General features: G+C 36.2%; 2 protein-coding genes and 1 pseudogene across 2 annotated transcripts; 1 reads left to right on the forward strand and 2 right to left on the reverse strand.

Moving 5' to 3' along the window:
- Window positions 1-1,717: 1,717 nt before the first annotated feature.
- On the forward strand, window positions 1,718-2,901 carry LOC143551248 (2-hydroxyisoflavanone dehydratase pseudogene; annotated as a pseudogene).
- Window positions 2,902-5,024: 2,123 nt separating this feature from the next.
- Window positions 5,025-10,155, reverse strand: LOC143552023 (4-coumarate--CoA ligase-like 9). Its single transcript, XM_077042333.1, has 6 exons — window positions 9,140-10,155; window positions 6,764-6,953; window positions 6,196-6,341; window positions 6,008-6,075; window positions 5,320-5,422; window positions 5,025-5,157 (listed from the first exon to the last, which is right to left on the reverse strand). Exons 1-6 carry the CDS (start codon window positions 10,145-10,147, stop codon window positions 5,032-5,034), a joined length of 1,641 nt encoding a protein of 546 aa, XP_076898448.1. The 5' UTR covers window positions 10,148-10,155; the 3' UTR covers window positions 5,025-5,031.
- A 3,229-nt stretch (window positions 10,156-13,384) lies between these two features.
- On the reverse strand, window positions 13,385-20,736 carry LOC143550558 (4-coumarate--CoA ligase-like 9). The gene is made up of 8 exons (XM_077041185.1): window positions 19,716-20,736; window positions 18,259-18,448; window positions 18,144-18,168; window positions 17,692-17,939; window positions 17,574-17,626; window positions 16,988-17,055; window positions 16,658-16,760; window positions 13,385-13,522 (listed from the first exon to the last, which is right to left on the reverse strand). Exons 1-8 carry the CDS (start codon window positions 20,730-20,732, stop codon window positions 13,397-13,399), a joined length of 1,830 nt encoding a protein of 609 aa, XP_076897300.1. The 5' UTR covers window positions 20,733-20,736; the 3' UTR covers window positions 13,385-13,396.
- Between the last annotated feature and the right edge of the window lie 1,750 nt (window positions 20,737-22,486).

Raw genomic sequence — 22,486 nt, forward strand, 5'->3', positions numbered from 1 at the left:
AATGCTCAAGTACATGACTAGGAAATTTTTTGTAAGCATTATACACATGTATGATTTCCCGTTACAAAGTCGTGTACTTCTCTTGAGTTTTAGAGCTTCTTAGCACCCCACTAAATATTTCAGGTTTCTTAAATCTCAATCAAGATTTCACGCTTCTATGCATGTGTGATGATCGATGAAGGTGTCAAGATTGAAGATGTTTGTCTATTTCAATCCTGTTTCTTTCCTGTTCCATTATTTCACACTGGATATCGTTTCTTACGCACATTAATGAAACAAGGCCTTACGAGGATGACTATTGCGAGTGATTTGTGACTTAGAGTTGAGAATTCTAATGAGTAATCCTGTTGTGTCTTAAGATAGTAATTTATCTATTTGTTTGTCCTAATGGTTTGTTTTAACTAATTATTTTAACGGCGGATAATTTTAGAAAAAAGGAACATAAGGCTGGAAGATCATAGATGTATTGTTTGTGGTGAGGGTTCTCGGTCAACCATTTATTCAATGGCTGTGTAACCGCTACTATGGTGTGGCAAAGAGTGAGTTTGTGGTGTAAGATCCCTCAAAATTTTGCCTTTTCAATGAAGTATTTGATGGAAATTCATAACCATATACCTGTGGGAGTTAAGGTAAAGGAGAGCGTCCAAGGCATCATAATTATCAAATGTTGGCGGTTGTTGAAAGCTAAGAACGAAAAGTTACATGAAGCTAAAGTGATCAAGATGGAAGAGAAGGTTAGTTGATTGGTCTACTTGGTGCAATTATGCCCTAATGTAATTGTTTTGTTGGTTATGGTTGTGCTCCTCCGGTCTTGTGGAGGAGTTAGCCTTATTTTGTTCTTTGTGGTGTTGGCAGTTTGTTTTGTTGTAATGAAGTTCTCCTTTCAAAAAAAAAAAAAAAAAAAAACTAATTGACTACTATTTTTGATGGAATGATGGTGAACAAATACTGAATATATATAAAATACATCATCAGTTGTACACTAGTACAATATTGTTTGATTGCAAGCGGTGAAAAGTATTGTTTGAAACTATTTGTAACCGGTTCTATGCTTATCGCTTCTAATGAATTTTGACGACTTGATAAAAAGAGCTTTTGTTTGAATATATGCTTTTAGATCATTGATTTTAGTTTAGTAATTAATTGCATACAAAAGACCTCTTAGTGTTAGTTAGTACTTGGTACATCAAACGTAATGTCTATGTAGTTCTGAAAATCAGGCCCCAAAAAGTGTGATATTAATAAACAAATAGAGGTGTTCATCGGTTAAAAAGATTTTTAAGCCAAAATTCAATCGTATGTGTTCGTTAAGTACTGAACACCAAACACGAATTTGGTTTGCTTTCCAACTGAAAAACATGATTTCCCCTTGAACCCCTGTTCGTTAGAAGTTTCGGCAATTCGGCCCTATCATCATAACCCTGCGCCTTCTAACTAGTTTAATGTATAATATGATTTATATTGGTTGACAAGTCAATCTAGTTACAGTAAAGTATCTAACAAAATGTAATTCTAGTTCATCAGTTTTTGAGTCTTCTAGAACCGAAAACAATTTAAAATCCAAGGATTTTCAGTGTACGCTGTTTCGTTTTGGTTTGAAAGTCTGAAACCCAACATTGAACATGCTGTGATCAAGTCATCAAACCTGTCATTAACTCTCAAAAATATTAAAACACAGGAAATATAAAATATAAAATATGATTCATGCATATGTTTCTTACTTATTTTGAAATTTTGATCTATGAAACTATACTGTAATATCAAGTTGTGATTTAAAACAATTTATTGACTTGAAATGTAATTTTATTGACTAGAAATTCAAGTAAAAAGACATCATATGTATTTTATTACATGTACATATTTGACCATGTCTTAGTCTTCTCGTATCTTAAATCATAACACCGGTCATGTTCACCTATATTTAATCCCAAGACTCTACATGTTTTGCTTCAACTTATAATTTCTTCAACATATAATTTGTGACACAATATTCCATCAATGGCTCCTTCATTTTCATCAACCGAAATCGCGCATGACTTCCCACCATTTATACGAGTATACAACGACGCCCGTGTGGAACGCCTTCTCACCATCCCCATCGTGCCACCATCCACTGATCCCCTCACCGGCATTCAATCCAAAGACGTCGTCATCTCATCGATCAAATCCCGAATATTCCTCCCCAAAATCAACTCTTTACAAAAACAAAAGCTTCCGCTCATTGTCTACGTGCATGGCGGCGCATTTTGCACCGGATCACCACTAAACGTCGCCACACAAAGCTTCCTCACGCAGCTCGTCTCCCAAACCTCAGCTGTGGCCATTGCGATAGGCTACAGACTTGCACCCGAACACCCTCTCCCTGCAGCCTACCACGACTGCTGGGCTGCGTTCCAGTGGATCGCCTCTGGACCCGACCCATGGATCAACGATTATGTTGACACGGATCGGGTTTTCTTGGTGGGAGAGAGCGCTGGGACGAACTTGGTTCATTACCTCGCGGTTCAAGCTGGGGTTAATCGTATCAGGTTGGGTGTTCGGGGGTTAATGATACTGCACCCGTACTTCTCTCAGAAAGTACCCAAGAAATTTACTCAGTACTTGTACCCGGGCAGTTCTGGTTCGGATGATGACCCGAAGCTCAACCCTGTTTCGGACCCGAACCTTGAGAAACTTTGTTGCTCCAGGGTGTTAACCGTGGTTGCGGAAAACGACCCGTTGAAACCAAGAGGGGTTCAGCATTATGAGACATTGAAAAAGAGTAAATGGACAGGTGAGATTGAGCTTATGGAGAATGAAGGCGTGGATCATTGCTTTCATTTAATTGATCCATCAACTGAAAAGGCCAAGGCTTTAATTCAAACTTTAATTTCTTTTATAAAGCACAACCAAAAAATATGAAGAAATTAAGTAAAGCATACCATGAATATCAACCATATCTTCCTTGTAGTTTAATTTCATCTCTAGCTTGTTGTTTGCTATATTATATGTATACTCATAATTAATACTAGGATATAGCCCGTGTGATACACGGATGGTTAAAAAAATACAACAAAAAGTTAAACTGTATAATATGTATAATAACATACTTTATAAATTCCTAAGATATAAATACTTTTCTAAAATACATAGATTAGTAAGAATAATTTGTATTTGTATTAGAAAATAAAAATGAAAGGTTGTAAATCTTTAACAATTAAGAAAAAGAGAATGTTACCTTCAATTCATTTTAGTTTAGTTGGTAAACCACGAACATTTAAAAAGCAAGGTAATGAGTTTGATTCCCACCAACAACATATTTTTTATTTTATCATTCATAAAGTGAAAATTGTAAAAATGGAATCTTGTACACATGGCAGTCTATGCGGAGGGTCTAGTTGAATGGCATGCGGAAGGATTGTGTTGCTTTAATAATACAGGTAGATTAATGCTAAAGGTTCTGTTCGTTTCAAGGATTTGGAAGGAATTCCAAGGAATGGAATTTTAAATCCCATGAATTGATATGTTTATTTCATTAAATGAAAGAATGGGAATGGAAACTAAATCCTATCAAATCTCACATTTCATGGGATTTTAAAATCCCACCTATTTGATAAGGATTGTTATGAAAAATAAAGGATTGTTTTATTAACAATAAAAACCCCTTCAAAAAAATTAATAAAAAAATCATAACTCAAAATATAAATAAAAACAGAAAAAAAGTAAAAAAACTAAAACGTTTCCGCCTTTGCCCTTGTTCTTAAAAAACAAAAACGTGAGAATGAAGAAGATTCTAATTCCAATACATATTAACCAACCAAACACATGATAAGGATTCTCAAACATTCCATTCCATTCCAATTCCAATTCCTATTCCAAATCCTTTAAAAAAAGTCCGTGAAGCGAACGCGCCCCAAGTATATTTAAGAGTTTTGGTGCCGCAACGGCACGCATTAAGCCACATGGCGGACAATTTTTTTTTTTTGGTATCGTATCGAACGTGAACAAAACCGATTAAATTGCGTCAACTTACCTCTCAATGCACGGAACCTATAACACTAGGGTTTTACCGACTGACCTTTGTTACGCATAGGGCTGAGAGTGATCGGGTTTTACCAACGCCTGAGTTTTATCAACCTTTCTATTTTAGTTATGGTATCGTAACGAACGTAACCCAAACTGATTAACTTGCGTCGACACGCTTTACGAGCGCCCGGGTTTTACCGACGAATGTTACCTTTCTATTTTATATGTTAATTCTACGAATTTTGTTTTTTGGGTTTTAACGCTTGGGTTTTACCAGCGTTGTTTATATGGTTCCGTAATGAACGTAACCGAAACTCAAGGAATTCGTGTTGACTGACTAATAATCGATGCAACAACAAGCACCGAAAACGCTTGGATTTTACCGACTCATCGCCGGAACACCAGGACCGACAGCAGTCAGATTTTATCAACGCGCGGGACCAATAGCACTCGGGTTTTCTCTTGCGTTGACATATTTTTTTAATTCAATGTGAATATCATAACGAACTTAACCCATACCAACCAAACCAACATTAATACATCGCCGCAACGCAATGAGTACATAAACATATCCGACCTACCAGGCGCAAGATGTCGGGTTAAAAACTAGTAAATTAATAATATTAGAGTCGCATATCAACTATGTAGGGATACTTACCATTGCCTTAACGAACACATACGGACACAAATTTTCACTCAGGTATGCACTTATGAAGTTGTCAAACCTTTATTTGTCATATAAAAGCTTAACGAACGAACAAGCTTAACGAAAGCCTGGTTCGATTCATGCCTTTTATGGCTCTAGTTTTACACTTGATGATTTCTTGTAGTTCTACTGATGAGGTCACACTTGATTATTCGTAATTTCGTATAGTTATATTCATTATAGTAAAAAGTAATCAACTTTTTATAAATTTAGACTTGCATAATCGCCTGTCACTAGACACGCTAAGCAACCAAGTTATTGAATATTGAAAGTTTAGTCTAAGGAAAGCTTAAAAACAATCATTCAAAAATTTTGGTGCATCATAGTTTAGATGAAGCACCAGACAACGCATGCTTAACCAACTCCCTTCTCAATATCTTTCCAGCCGGGTTCTTCGGAATTGCGTTTATAAATGCAACTTTTTTAATCTTCTTGTATGGTGATACCTGTAAGCAGACATTAATCCACACACACTTAAAAACCTTTCCAGACATTATTTAAAACTTATGATTACTTTCACTGCTTAGTTGTGGAAATAATAAAAGTTACTAAATTTATATCAAGTAACAAATAAGATCATGTATAGATGCAACTGCAAGTATATATACCTGTTTTGCAATTATCTCCATGATTTGGGTCCCACTGATTTTGCTTCCGGGTTTTCGCACCACATATGCCATGGGAATCTGCCCAGCTTCTTCATCAGGATATCTGATAAAAAAAAGGATATTTTCATTATCTTTTGAAAAGTTGGAGAAACTAATAATGAAAAAAAGTCCACAAGGTTTAGGGCTGTGCAGGGTTCAATTTGGGTTGGTTTTGGGCTAAATCCGAAACTTAAGTTTCAGAATGTTGATAATCGCTCAGTTTAGGTTTTTTGGTTTGGGTTCCTTTCGGTTTCGGGTTTGGTTTCGCCATGTAAACTTGAAAATTTTGGGCTGAACAAAATTTGGCCCAAAATAATAAATTTGGGCCTAAATCATGTTGTTATTGAGCAATAAATTGATTATATTATGCATTTGGGCTAACATAATTTACATATTTATTAAATTCATACTAATTATTAGTTAAAATAAAAATTGAAAATCTATAAACGCGGTTTGGTTTTTTCGGTTCTAATTAAATGCAAAACCTACAAAAACATAAAACCAAGCCCTTTTTTTTGTTTCGCTTTGTCTTTTTTTCCCGGTTACGGATCGTTTTTTTTTTCTTTTTTTTGGTGCACCCCTAAATCTAATAAGGTTTTTGCAGGCCAGCCTGACGCGATCCAGCCTGGCCCGGCGCGCACTAACTTACGGAATCACAGCAGCATCTTCAACTTCCAGGATTGATTGAAGGTAGCGCTCTAATTCAGCTGGTGGGACCTACAGTGTTTTCATTGTGATCATTAGATGGAAATTTAGAAGTTACTTGAAGAAATGACAGATGCAACTTTGCTTTGAAACAACATGTATTTGATTAATTCCTTGAAGCAAGAACATTACCTGATAAGCCTTATATTTGATTAATTCTTTTAATCGGTCAACAACGAAAAGGAAACCATCATAATCAAAATAACAAAGGTCACCAGTCTTTAACCACCCCTCAGAGTCCACAGTTGCAGCAGTTGCTTCATTATCTCTAACATAACCTATTACTCAAACGTAACGATCAAATACAAAAAGAAAAAAAAATATCTATTTTTAAACCATCAAACAGTTGCATAATAACACTATCCATCAATATCAACATCAACATCATTTTCATTTTTGTTGATCAAAATTGACTTTCTCTAGAGTTGCGGGTCCGTAACATTGTTGCATAGAAAAAGGCAGATTACTTCTACACAAAGGTCAAGACTGATACACAGTTACACACCAGTTATAAAAATGAGTGAAATCTACTAGAGCTTTTTGACATTTCCACAAGAACTATTATTAAGAAAAACCATGCAGATTAACTTTTAAGGGCATGTTTCGGGTTGCTTATTCATTTATTCGTGAGTTAAATAAGCGGTTTGAAGTTGCTAATTTCTAAAGGAAAATAAACAAATACAAGTAGAACATGTATCACCTTTCATGATCATGGGCCCTCTTAGCCATAGTTCACCTTGTTGCATAGGAGATAAAGCTTTACCAGTTTCGGGATCAACAATTTTAGCCTCTACATTGGGCGATAAACGGCCTGCGGATCCATGGTGCTTACACTCATCCGGGTCGTTCATTCCCGTAACTCCTCCCCCAGTCTCTGTCAGGCCATACCCCTTCAAATTATTAAAACAAGTGATCAGATCATCACCAATGCAAGAAGCAAATGCACTCATAAAATATGTATAATCAAAACTAAGGTCATGTGCGTCTGTAGTGACGGACCCTGAAATTTCCTTACAGGGGTTGGGAAGTTTTTGGACAGGTAATTAGTTGACTATCGGCATATATATTTTTTTCATTTTGGTTTGGGCATCCGGGTCGGGTCAAATCGGTATATCAATTTGTTTTTGGGTCTAGTGCTGCCATTGTGGTTGGGTTGGGCCATATAAAAAACAAGCAATCAAACAAAATATCATATAACCAAAAAAATATGTGAGATGTCATTTAAAATACATAATTAAAATACAATATACCTAGAGTAGTTTATCTACTGTTTTCATTTTTTGAAATTTAACCATAATATTATCTCGTTCGACATTCTTAAGCAAGTATTTCTTGATATAACAAATTCTACAAGGGTTATTGTCAAAATTTCATAGAGCCCGGTCGAGATTTTAATGCATATATAGCACTAATTTTTTTTCACAAATATGGCCGACCCTATAATTTCACAAATAGGGCCAACCATTGTACCACTCGGGTGGGTACGCCCCTATACTATGCTTTTGATTGTTGGGCCAAGCTCTTTGTTAACCTATGAAATCCCTCCCAACGCACAATGGTTATTAAAAATAATTGTCTTGTTAGTCAAACAAGAGTGCCTAAAAGCCAATTACTTTTATTCAGTTTTTAGCTAAAAAGGATACTATAGTTGTACTTAATCATCTCAGGCTTTTCTGGCGATATTATCTAAGTAAGCCACACACAGGCCACACAAATACCATAATAGATAAAGATATCTTTTAATACAAAAAAGGGCACTGATTGACAAGCCACAAGAGCTCTAACCCAAACGCGCTACAAAGGGCGTGGGTGGATAATATTAATACGATTATTTTTAAAAATTTCATTAAAAAGAGTAGTCTTTATTTCTCTTTCAAAATTTTCATTTAAAATACCTACAGGATCTTCATAAACCATCATTAAGGGGGTGTTTGTTTTTTCTTCAAACATCTTCAAGGGAGCTAATGTCTGCACGCGCGCGGACATTACCCTTGAAGACTGTTTGTTTTTTTTCTTAAAACAGATCTTAAGTTATCTTCTTTCATCTTAAAAGAAAAGCAAAGAAATCTTGCTTAAAACATCTTCGCAAAAAAATCATACTCTTATCCCTTTGAAGCCACCCTCTCATCCACTCCTCCCACCACCGTCCGCCACCACCAGCCACCGTACGCCACCACCACCGTCCCCCACTGCCACCGTCCACCACCATCCACCGCCACTACCCACCGTCCGCCGCCACTACCAGCATCCACCACCACTACCCATCGTCCGCCACCACCACCACCACCACCATCCATCACAGCCACCACCAATCACCACCGTCCACCACCCACCACAACCGTTCATCACCACCACCACCCACTGTCGGACGCCATCACCGTCAACTACCACCGTCCACCACCCACCAAAACCGTCCATTACCACCACCCACTGTCCACCACCACCATCCATCGCCACTACCCACCGTCCGCCGCCACAATTTTATTATTATATTTTCTATGTAACTTGAATAAATGACTTCTATCTTGTGAGATAAGTTTGACAGTTATGCAGACAGTATCAGCTTATAAAAACAAACAGTCTTATATTTTCAGCTTGCAGATCTTCAGACCACATCTTCAGTTGCAGACATGAAAACAGATGAAATCAGCTTGCAGACAGTTTATGTCTGCAAAAACAAACAGCACCTAATTTTCATATTCCACTTTTTACTATACGAGCAGTATGGGACATGAGATGTCGAAGACCTATCTCGTATAAGGCTATACAGGTCGTATAAGCTGAAAAAACATTTATTTGGTCTCCTCTGCGTACACTTGTCAGTCATGCATGGTCTGTATGGTCCGTATAGTCCTATATGGGCCGATTAGGCACGTACAATCAATATTGAGGTAGTGTATGAAGGTCATATCCCTGAAAATATTGTTATCGAAGACAAACGATAACTAACTATCTCGTTAGTCCATTTTAAATAAGGCAAACCGTAACAAACTGCGTCGCTGGTCTCTTTTAAATAATAAAACTATGAATTTTAAAAAATTACATTCATAAATCGTGAGGTCATAATGTTATATACCTGTACAATCTCGACATTAGGAAATCTCGCCGTGAAGCTACTAGCCACTTCTTTCCCGAGCGGAGCACCACCACACCCGATAATCAAAAGCGAACTCAGATCGTATTTCGGAACAAGGTCAGACTTCGCCATCGCCAGCACGAGCGGAGGTGATACCGGCATAAACGTAACCTTATACCTCTCCACCGCTCTCAACATATTACCAAAATCAAACCTCTCCATGAGCACCAGCGTGTCCCCAAGCGACGCCGCCCTAATCAGCATAAAAAACCCAAACACATGAAACAAAGGCAGCGGAAACAGCGCCACAGGGTGAGGGGTAGTTTCGTCATTTACGAATCTGGTGTGCTGTGAAATGGCTGTCATGGCTATGAAATTGCGGTGAGTTAATTCTACTCCTTTGATTCGGCCAGTAGTGCCGGAGGAGTATAGGATGCCTGCAGTGCTGGACTGATTGACATTTACATGAGTGAAATTAGGGTTTGAATTTTGTAACATGGAGTGAAACTCCGGAGAGTCGATTATTATTGTTGTTAGAGGTGGTGAGGATGGCAGTTTATCCGCTACTGATGAAGTGGCAAACGCGATGACGGGATTGCAAAGACGGATTAAGTCCGTCAGCTCGGATTTAGTGGAAACCGGATTAACAGGTGAGATGGTGACACCGAGGTGTAAAAGCGAGAAATATATTACCGGAATGTGGATGGAGGTTGGCGATAGGATTAATGCGACTTGGTTTTTGCCACGTGGAGGAAGTTTTGCAAAGAGTGATGCGGATAGAGAGTGGACTTGGCGGATGAATTCGCCGTACGAGAGACGGTGGCCGGCGGTTGAGTCGATGAGGAAATCAGTAGAATATGAGAATGCACCGTTGGATTGGAGGAGGGAGAGTGTGTACTCGGTGATGGAGAGTGGTTGTGACGGTGGCGGGAGAGACGCCGGTTTCCGGAGGCTGTGGAAGGTTTTGGTTGTTGAACAGAATCCGTTACGGGGATCTACGTCCGCCATTGATATTGACGTTGTTGTTACTGGTTTTTGTTTTGTGATACTGATATGTGATAACCAATGGATACACGAGTTTTAATATGGGAGATTTGATTTAATGATTTGTTCAATTCAATTGGAAACTTTTAGTCGGTCAATATTTTATTTTAAGGAGGTGGAAATATAATATTGGAAATTTTTTATGTGAGTATGTGACATCAACATAGCACGTGTCACGTGTGCAATAAAGAAAAACTTAGTTTTAAGTTTTTACTACTTATTGAAATTGAAATGACATGAACCAAACCCCGTGTCCGAGCGGTCTACGTATTTCATAGGATAAGACCATCTTTAATGTTGATAATATTGTTCACCTGAATTATATGTTACATGTTTTTTGAACAGTGTTAAATACGTTTCATATAAGGGAAAATTCCTAAAATAGTCGAGAAGTTTCAAAATAGTTTTTTTTTCCTTAAAATTTTTTATAATTTAAACTGTCAAGACGCATTGGGAATTGATAAAAATAAAGACGAGATTTTGAAAAAAAGTAAGGTAAAAGACGAGGTTTGGGGAAATAATGTCGGTAAAGTCCAAATTATTTGTAATATTGAAGAAAAAGTTCAAATTTTTCAAAAACTTTTTTACTCAAAAAAACCGTCTTAAGAGACTATTTTTTTATGTTTCCTACCTTTCCTATCCATATTTTCAAATTTTTAGAAAAATATATTTTTTTACAATTATACCCCTTAACCACCACCACCTTGAATCACCACCATCACCGACGCCGTCGGTTGCTGGAGCTCTGGCCACCGTCTTCCGGTCTTCCTTTCTCATCTTCACTGAACCACCACCATCACCGACGGCGCTATTTCTCCCGCGCGTATCATTTTTTTACAACTCTTCACCCACTGTATAAACCCCTATATCCACCCATTCATTCTCACACACCATGCTTCCTCATCGGAAACCTGATGCCACCACCGCTGAGGTTTGAGATCCAGTTAAGAAGAGCCGTGTCTGGTTAGGCACATTCGACACCGCCGTCGAGGCGGCGCGTGCGTACGACGCTGCCGCTAGACAGTTCCGCGGCGATAAGGTGAAGACGAACTTTCCGTCGCAGGCTAAATTCGCCAGCGAGTCGTCTAACTCTGTTCCGGTGACGGTACCGGCAGCGACTACGAATGATCTCTGGCTAGCGAATGCTATCTCATCTTCCGGAGCTCCGGCAACCGACGACGTCGGTGATGGTGGTGGTTCAAGGTGGTGGTGGTGGTTAAGGGGTATAATTGTAAAAAATATATTTTCCAAATAATTTGAAAATATGGACGGGAAAGGTAGGAAACATAAAAATCTCTCAAGACGGTTATTTTGAGTAAAAAAGTTTTTGAAAAATTTGAACTTTTGTTCCAAGATTACAAATAATTTGGACTTTACCGACATTATTTTCCCAAAATCTCGTCTTTTATCTGGCTTTCTTTCAAAATCTCGTCTTTATTTTTATTTATTCCCAATACGTCCTGACAATCCAAATTATAAAAGATTTTGAAGAAAAAAATGCTATTTTGAAACTTCTATATTTAAAAAGAGCTATTTTGAGAATTTTCTCTTCATATAATCAACTTTTCTCACACATGCTTTATGACAAACAAAACGAATTTGGGTGTGGACGACTGTACGCCAATATGTGTGTCAATGAGGGAATAAAACTTTTTTCGAAAAAACAAATCATAGTTAAAAATGGATGATAGATAGAACGGAGAGAGAATTAATGTTAACATTAATATGGAAATGAGATAGTGATATATTACCAAGTACTACATTAGGTTTTTCAATGTAAAATTACATAAAATAATTAAACAATAAAAAGTTATTAAAACATTGTTATACCTTGTAATAAAATAATCAAAAGAAGGTGGTGACAGAAAGATTTAACGGGCGCTTAACCATATCGGTTTCATGGTTAGTTCGCAGTCGACCGGTCCAGTTTTGAAAACATGGCACTTGGTAAGTCTAACCAAATTGACCTACAGCAGAGTTTTAATCAAAAGAGAGTTTTAACCATCAATTATTGATGAAAATGAACCAAAAGTACTATTGAAACAAGTCAAGTCAATATATGAGGCTAAAAGGTTAAAGTAAAAATCTTGTTTTAAGCAACTTTTGCCTAAACATACCAAAATGGTGTTTCGGCAATATTTATCCTATATACAGAAACTCAATTGGGATAATCAAACCCAATATTAGTTTTAAAAGATTGGGTTTTGCGATTCAAAAAGGAGTAGCGGCGCAGCTTGTTGTCCGCCTGCCTTCTGTTTCGATGTAATCCAATAAACAATCATATATATAAAGTGATTAGCATCTTGTAGTTTTCCAGAAAAATATAATAATATACGATTAGTTTTAAAGTTGTAGTTTTAAATGGGTGAAGTAAAGAATCTTATATCCTATATATAGAAATTCAATTGGGATCATCAAACCCAATATGTATGTAAATATAATTAGTGTGTATGCAACTTTAAGTAGTGATCTAGAAATTTGATTTGCGCACTACAACTGGAAACTTCGTGCCGGCCAATAGCTTAGAGGGACGAGCAAATAGTATTAGGTACTGGTACTTTGCCGATTCTTGCCCACAAGTATTGGTATGCACTTTTGACGATTTTCAGTGCTGATATCGAGCTCGCCCCTAAATCGTATACACAGAGAAAATTATCATGCAAATACATGTCCACGTGTGCAAAATGCACAATTATTTAAATGAAAAACTTAGTTTAGAACTTCTCATTTATAACTTTTAAAAGCTCGAATAAACTTGAGTCTAGTTCGTTTGAGTTATGAGAACCTAAACTTGGCTTGCTTCAAGCTTCAATTTTAATGTTCAAGCTCGACTTAAGAGTAGTTTTTCAAGCTTAAGCTCGGCTCAATTCATTTACACTCCTAATTGCTATTCGCCTATTCTCGTTTCCTTGTTGCAACGGTTTATAATAGCAATGTGCGCAATAAATGGACTCATTTCTCACCGTATAACTGTATAAGACAATCTTTAGCATTAGCCTCATTATTCACTTTTCATACAATATGTATACTCTTAAACAAAAGTTCACTGTGACAAATTTATAAATTCGCAATATAGACGTTTTAGCCTCATTATTCACTTTTCTTGGATTTCATTGTATTTGATACTTGATCCATGAAATAATAGAGATCTCTCCATTTAGTTCTCATATCACTTTGTTTTTAGCCTAGTTACATTAACATAACTACAACTAATCATAGTTTAGATGAAGCACCAGATAAAGCATGCTTAACCAGCTCCCTTCTCAATATCTTTCCTGCCGGGGTCTTCGGAATTGCGTTTATAAATGCAACTTTTCTAATCTTCTTGTATGGTGATACCTGCAAACATTAATCCACACCAACTTTTCTAATCTTCTTGTATGGTGTTAATAACTGAAAACTTACGATTGCTTTGAGTAGGTCTAGGCTACTACAAAAACAGGTATTTGCTACGGATTTTTTGCTCAGACATAATCGGTAGCAAATTTTGCTACGATTTAGCTACGAATACATTTTGCTACGCTTTAGCTACGGATATTCCGTCGCAAACGAAAATTGTAGCGAAATCGGTAGCAAAACCGAGAAAATATATACTTGCTAACAACTTTAAAAAAATTCGTAGCAAAATCTGTAGCAAACTCGAAAAAATAAAATTTTTATAAACAATTAAATAAAACCGGTAGCAAAATCCGTAGCAAAGTTTAAAAATAGTTAATTAAAAATAGTTAATTAAAAAGTAAGTTAATAAAATTTATAGCAAAATTCGTGGCAAATTCAGAAAATAATAATCTAAAAAATAATTTAACAAAATTTATAGCAAAAACTGTAGCAAAAATCTAGAAAAAAAAACCATTGAAACGTAACAAGTAAATAATTAATGCATTCGATAGTGAAATATGTAGAAAATAGATAAAATAAATTATTTAATAATCTTAGTTTTTTTATTAAAATCGATAGCTAAATCCATAGCAATACACCTAGCATAATTGGAAAATAATTAAGTTAAAAAATTGAAATATCTGTAACAAAATCTTTTTAAGTGTTATCATAACAATAAAGATTCAAGTTGGCTCTTCAATATTACAAAACTATTTATATTGGCTCTTTTATCTATGGTCTATTATTACCTACTATAGCTTAATATGACTCGCTACGATTCGATATAACATAAAGGTTCAATATGACGTTACAAAGTTAGCCATGGTCATTAAGGGTCATGAATAGTTATTAAGGCTAGAGTGTCGTTTTTACCATAAACCCGAATGCCGACCTTGAATGACCCATATGTAGTATTCGGAATGATAATTGGGTTAAAAAAAAGTTTAATCGGGTAACCCGAATTCATATAAAAATGTTAATTATACGTATAGAAACATAATAAATAGAAAAGTCTAGTTTTCCTCTTATATGCTTTGTTTCTATGTCGTGAACATGATGATTTGACCTTTTTTTAGTTTATATAACTGGTTATATGCTTTAATCTTGTGCTTGTTCTATTTGACATCGGTTACTTAATAAATGCGTTGATTGCAAACGAATGATCATATTGGGGTTTTGATATATGACTTTTTGTGCTTATTGTATAATGAATATCATGCTAGCTAAGTTAAATTATGAATGCATTTCAACCTGTACCTATAAACTCGAATACTGATGAACCCGACCCGAATAAACCCAAAACCAAATAGCCTAAAACCTATTTACCAGAATCTTATTTGGGCCTGTAAATTGTAAAATCCTATAACATAAAACCCAGAAACCCGATAAAAAACCCGAACCACGTCCGTAATCAAGGCCCAATATATCCCATTAATACACATGTAAGATTAGAGGTGGGCTAAAAATCGGTTCCAGACCCGACCTATGGGTATGAAACATGTTTCGGTTCCTTAAAAAAATTGTACCCGGAACTGGATCCGCTAGAACTGGTTCCACCTCTACTGGTCAAAACCCGGGTGCAACCCGACCAGCCAAATCAAAGACTCGACAATATCCGGAATTGGTTCCTACCTGATTTTAGTGCTTGAAAAAACCCGTTTTGCACAACTCTATGTAAGATCTATTTTAAACTTTTATGATCTTGTATGACTCACCACAACTCAATCTAACCCATTAAAACCCATTATATTTATTGCATATTTATATAATCACATTTTATTTTTTTTATTAAGTTTTGAGTGATGGAATTACAAATTCACACAAAACTTTGAATTTTAAATGTGGGTTTCAAAATCCTCGGGTGTTTTAACTCACAATTTCCATTTTCCTAAAAGATATGTCCAAACCGCTCGCTGCTCAAACTTGCTTGGAAATTGCTCGCTTGTTTTTCACTCGATTTTAAGAGAGCCGCTCTGCTCGGTTTGGTTTGCAAACGAGCCAAGCAACGAGAAAAGGTCCTCTCATTTTAGCTTGAATATTTTAATTTATTTAAAACCATATAATTATATATGCACAAATATATATTTTCTTTTATAATTATCTTGAATTTGAATATTGAATATTAATCATAATTTTTGAGTAAAGTGCCAAAATCGTCCTTGAGGTTTGGTCAATAATGCGATTTTTGTCCAAAAAGTTTATTAACGGAGTTAACGTTTTGGATGTAATTGGCAAGAAGTGGGAAACCTCGATTGTTGAAATGCAAAGCATAAACTTTTTTGACGAAAATCGCATTATTGACCAAACCTCAAGGACGATTTTGACACTTTAATATTTTTCAATTGAGTGAACTACGGGTATTCGTCCCTGTGGTTTGTTCCAATTTGTCATTTCAGTCCAAAAGTTTAAAATTTGCTGTTTTCGTCGCTAAGGTTTCATTTTTATTGCAATTTTCGTCGTTTTTGTTAACATATTTTGGGCTGGAATAGCATATTTTAACAAACTACAGTGATGGAAATCGTAATGAAAACGAAACCTCTGGACAAAAATTGCAATGTAAATGAAACTTTAGGGACTAAAAGAGCAAATTTTAAACTTTTGGACTAAAATAGCAAATCTGAACAAACCATATGAAAGAAAACCGCATTGATCTCTTTTCAATTATTAAATGTTTTTAAGTACTTTAAATAATAATAAGTAAAAGATAATTATATTTATATTTAATATTTCAATATTCAAAATAACTATAAAAACAAAATTATATACTTGTGCATATATAATTACATAAATAATTATTTTTTAATTATTAATTGTTTTGTATACATTATATCCAATTTTAAACTTGTTTCTTTTAAAAAAAAATTTAAGGGAAAAAAAAAAAGAAATGCTCAGAAACTCGCTCAATACCACTCCAAAAGTGCGATTTTCTCTCTGTTCAATTTGTAAACGAGCCAAGCAACAAGGAAGCCCTTGCTCGGCTCGTGAACATCCTAGCTTTGAGTGCTTAATTGTGAAATAATCACTGTTTTTTTATACTTCCAAAAGTTGCAAAATTATCAAGCAAGCAATTAAATAAGACCATGTATAGATGCATGCCTGTTTTGCAATTATCTCCATGATTTGGGTCTCGCTGATTTTGCTTCCAGGTTTTCTCACCACATACGCCATGGGAATCTGTCCAGCTTCTTCATCCGGATATCTGATAAAAACAAGGATTTTCTTTTCATTATTTTTTTAAAAAGTTGAACTAATAATGTAAATACAAGGACCTTTTTTAGAAAAATATAATCCTAGGACTTTATCATTAAGTTCTACAAGTAAAGGGGTTGTAAACTTATAATGCTAAAGTAAAGTCCCAGGATTTATGTTCATATTTATAAGGTTTCTGCAAGCCAACTTGACCCGGTCAGACCCATACTAACTTACGGAATCACAGCAGCATCCACAACTTCTGGGATCGATTGAAGGTAGCGCTCTAATTCAGCTGGTGGAACCTGTCATTGTGATCATCAGGTGAAAAATTAAAAGCCACTTGAGGAAATGACGATTGTAACCTCATAGATACTTTGAAACAATAAGTATTGATACGATCCATCCTCCATGACCCAACTTAACCAACATCGCTCCCACATTTCAACCATGTTTCCTATTCTCATGCATGCATATCTTTGTTAGTTGTTTTCCAAATTGCACGTTCTCTTTAACTTAGGTAACTTGGGTAAAGTAGTGGAGTAGTGGGTGTATTTCATTTCATTTGCATTGTAGCCTATAAAAAAAACATTTCCATTTACTAATCAAGAAAAAGAGAAAATTGTTCCAAATTACTTGTCTTACTTTAATTTACATTCTTGTTATTTACTTGCTTATTTTGGAGACCGCCGATCTCGAATCCGGTTACTATCAATTGGTGCTTTCATTCTCGTCCTCTTCCTCCAACCATGCCTCCTCGTCGTGAACTGCCTACCACCAATGAACTCCTCACCGCCTTAACCGAAAACATGAAGCAACTTACTGCCGCTAGCACCGAAAATACAGACCGCATCATTTCTAGCCAACAACAACTTGCTATCGATCACAAATCCCATCAAAGGTAGGTAGCAGAATTTTTGGAGGACGGGGTTGGTTGTTACCGGGCGGTGGCGGGGGTGGTGGTGGTGGTGGCAGCGGCGGTTGGTGACCAGGTGGTGGAGGATGTGGCGGTGGCGGTGTTGAACTGCTAGGGTCGGGTGATTTGGGATTGGTTTGTTGGAGGGTGGCGATGAGGAGATTGGTTTGCTCATCTTGAGCAGTGAGTTGTTTCACGATCACATCCAGGTGGGATTTGTGATCGATAGCAAGTTGTTGTTGGCTAGAAATGATGCGGTCTGTATTTTCGGTGCTAGCGGCAGTAAGTTGCTTCATGTTTTCGGTGATAGCAAGTTTCTTCCAGGTTTAAAATGATTTGGCCATTAAAAATCATTACAATGGGAAAAAAGCATATTTTTTCTACACAAAAAGAGCAGGACTATTGGACTAACAGTCTTAACACATATATGATAGATATTTATGTAATGGCGTATGCTTAAGTGAAATAAGCTATTACCAGTACACGGTTTGAAGTTGCTTATCTGAAATTGCTTACATTAACAGTAAACAGTTTCAATAAGCAAATCCAAACACTCCCCTTGAAAACTATAAATAAGCAGAAGATGCATTACCTTTCATGACTGTGGGCCCTCTTAGCCATAGTTCTCCTTGTTGCATAAGAGATAAAGCCTCACCAGTTTCAGGATCAACTATTTTAGCCTCCACGTTACACGATAAACGGCCCGCAGACCCATAGTGTTCACACTCGTCCAGACTCTTCATTCCTGTAACCCCTCCTGCAGTCTCTGTCATACCGAACCCCTGTAAGTTATTTAAAAAAATAAAAGATAGTCATTCACCGCAATTTAAACAAGTGATCTCTGAAAATTATTTGACATAATAATCTAAAGATCTTGAGTATTACTCAATGAACAGTTATGGATGAACACAAAAGTTTAACCACTCTTGTGGTAACAGACCTTCCAAAAGAACACAACAATTTCATTAATTTTTAGTTTTTTGTTTAACTCATTTGGGAAATAGGCTATTAACAACATTAAAATGTGTCTTGAATGTCAATGCAAACTCAAAATTTGAAGCTTTAGATATTACGCATCCCATTCACAAGGTGTGATATTTTGACTAGAAATGCTATCAGATTACATTATATTTTATATATAATTAACTTAACAAAATTAATAACTGGAATTTTTTTTAAAAGTGGTGCTTATTTCAAACAATTGATCACAAGGGGTGTTGGATATTGTTTTCAATAACAAGAGGGGTTTTCGGGGTTAGTATTGGCGAATAAGGGAACAATAGGGATGTAGGAGAGATCAGAATTGTAAGCTACTTATTCGCCAGTAGCAATTACAATTTAACTCTTATCGTCACTAACAATGTCAATTTAACTCTTATTCGCCACTAGCAATGACAATTAACTCTTATTCGCTACTAGCAATGACAATTAACTCTTATTATTCGACCCTAGCAATGGCAATTTACTCTTATTCGCCACTATCAATGGCAATTAACTCTAACTATGACATAAAGCTTTTCATTCTCTTATTACTCTCTTAGCCAATACTAACCTCAAAACCCCCTTTTGTGATTAAAAATAATACCAACACCTCTTTTGATCAAATGTTTGAAATTAGTACCATTTCTAAAAAAGATTCTAATAACTGTCACGTCAAAGTTCATTCTTTAAAGACATATCTTGACTAGAAATGCGAACAGATTACATTATATTGTATTCATCTATGCAATATACAATTTTTTCAACCATTGCAGTACACGGGCTTATAAAGACATGACTTTTTATTATGTTATATAACATTACATTTATTTAACCTGTATAATACATGGAATTGTAACATAGATATATGAAAAAGCTTATTCCCTAGTTTATAGAATTAAAAGGATAGTGTTGTGTCAACTATCAAGGTGTAAGCACATAGTAATTGGTTTATGGTTTTCTTAATTTGGTCAAATTAAGAAAATTTAAACACAAGTGTGACAGAAAATAGAAAATAAATATTTTTTTAGGACATTGATTGATAAGTAGTAATACCTAAACAGTACATACCTGGACAATATCCACGTGTGGAAACCTGGCCTTGAAGCTCTTGGCCATCTCTTTTCCTAGCGGAGCGCCGCCACACCCGACCATTAACAGCGAGCTCAGGTCGTACTTGGGAACGAGGTCCGATTTTGCCATCGCCACCACGAGCGGGGGTGAGACCGGCATGTACGTAACCTTATATCTCTCCACCGCTTTCAACATGTTATTGAAATCAAATCTCTCCATGAGAACCAGCGTCTGGCCAAGTGATGCTGCCCTGATCAGCATAAACATTCCAAAAACGTGAAATAAAGGTATCGGAAACAACGAAACAGTTTGAGGGGCGTTCTCGTCTTTCATGAATTTGTTATGAAATGAAGCGGATATTATAGCGATGAAGTTCCTGTGAGTTAACTCCACACCTTTGATTCGGCCGGTAGTGCCGGAGGAGTATAAAATACCCGCAGTGCTGGACTGATTGACATTTACATGAGTGAAATTAGGTTTTGAATCTTGTAACATGGAGAGAAACTCCGGAGAGTCGATTATTATTGTTCCTAAAGGTAGTGAGGATGGCAGTTTATCAGCTACTGAGGAAGTAGCAAACACGATGACTGGATTACTAAGACGGATTAAGTCTGCTAGCTCCGATTTTGTTGAAACAGGATTAACAGGTGAGATGGTTATGCCTAAGGATAACAGAGAGAAATATATTACAGGAATGTGGATGGAGGTTGGAGATAGGATTAGTGCGACTTGGTTATTGACACATGGAGGAAGTTTTGCAATGAGGGACGCGGATAGAGAGCGGACTTGACGGATGAATTTGGTGTAGGGGAGACGGTGGCCGGTGGCAGAGTCGATGAGGAAATCAATAGAATATGAGAATGCATGGTTAGATTGGAGGAGGGAGAGTGTATATTCGGTGATGGAGAGTGGCTGTGACGGAGGCGGAAGAGGCGCCGGTGACCGGAGGCTGTGAAAGATTTTGGTGTTTGTACAGAATCCATTACTTGGATCTACAGAGCTTGCATCTGCCATGGATGATGGTGCAATCTCCAGATATGTAAAAACTAAAAACCAAGTAGAACAAGTCCACTAGAGTGTTTTTTTATATATATATAACAGAGAATCTTTTAATTTAATATTGGGGAAGGAAACTAATAGTTGGCTTTTAGGTGGTTTTCTTGTTTTGGACGGCTGTTATATTAATAGCAAACCAAGATTAAAAGATAATAATATCATAAAGTTGCTGAAAAAAGTTGAAAGCAAACAATAAAACAATTCCATTGATAGCAAAACAAAAAGACCAAGAAAGCAATAAATTTAGCGCATTCCCGAGATATCCCAATCTCTATAATTACACTAAAAAAAACATTATATTTATCTCTTCTATTTAATTAAATAATACCTTTTTTTATACTTCTATCATTACAATTTTCTCTTTCCACCCTATAATTTATAAAAAAATCACTACATTTTCTCCAAATTTACAAAAAATCACTACATTTTCTCTCTTCACCCTATAATCTACACTCACAACCACTTAAAACCCCACCATATAATTTACAAACTCTCATCACATAAATTTGAGAAATAGGATGGGAATGCTCTTAGGGATGTTTAATACTTTAGTATTCGAATCCATCTCGAAATTTGAATCGAATTTCGAATGTCATGAATTTCGAATTCAAATTGAATCAACCGAATGTAATTCGAATTCGGATCCATGTTCAAAATATCAAAATTCGTATCTTTCGGTTTAATTAATTCGGATATTCGAAATTCGATTTGTGAAACACTGTCACACCCCGACTAGCACAATGCGGAAGCGTAAAACGGGAATGTAACAGACACCTCTGGTATCAACACATTGTTTATAAAGAAACATTACAAACTAATTTACATTATATTACATTTTTTCGTTTATCATTGTTTTACAGTCTAGGTGGTACAAACAAAACTAGTTCGTTAACTAAACGTTCTTACTAATAACGCTCTTGCTTCTATTCACCTAGCATCAACCACACACTTCAGGTAAGTAACAGATCACTCAATCATTCCGATTTAGGTACACCTGAAAAGCAGTTTAAAACGGGTCAACTACTAGAGTTGGTGAGTTTCACGAGTTTCAAGAAATCAGTAATGAGTATTCACAAGTCAACACTTGTAATCATGAAATAAGTATGTATGTATGTAAATGATGTAATTATGCTAAGCTACAGTGAAGCCTTGACTGTATGTGCTGCATGCATCCATTTCCCACGCTCAATCAACCACTGTGGCCCCTTTCCGCCCACAACATGCCCCGGTAGCTATGTCTAACACTACATAGCCTGTTTGTATAAATATGGTCATGTGCAAACGGCGCTATGTGACACGGCAACCAGGCCGATTCCGTTTGGGTTTGTCAAACCAATAGTACTATTCACAAGCCACCGGCTCGAAGTTAATCACTGTGATCGTGGGGACTTTCGTGTGTTAGCACTTAGATAATTCACATCAGTACATGTTTCAGGTATGTATATGTAATCAAACATGCTTTTCACCCCAAAAGTTCGTAAAACAGTTTAAAAGTGGGGTCATGAAACTCACTGTTTAGTAGATATTCAGTACTGTATCAGCTCGTGGTTTGATCGGTCTGCTATCAGTAGTTCCTATAATCAATATTATAATAATATTAATATTTTAATATTATTATAATTTCAATACTAAACTGGGCTGTATAACTAATCTGGGTGTAGCTGGAACGCCCAGAAAGTGGCAATAGGCTTAGGTTGTGATGTTGTTCAATG

Source organism: Bidens hawaiensis, unplaced genomic scaffold (assembly GCF_021521415.1).
Source record: "Bidens hawaiensis isolate Kalapana, Puna unplaced genomic scaffold, B.hawaiensis_p1.1 tig00001016_1, whole genome shotgun sequence".
Taxonomy (NCBI): domain Eukaryota; kingdom Viridiplantae; phylum Streptophyta; class Magnoliopsida; order Asterales; family Asteraceae; genus Bidens; species Bidens hawaiensis.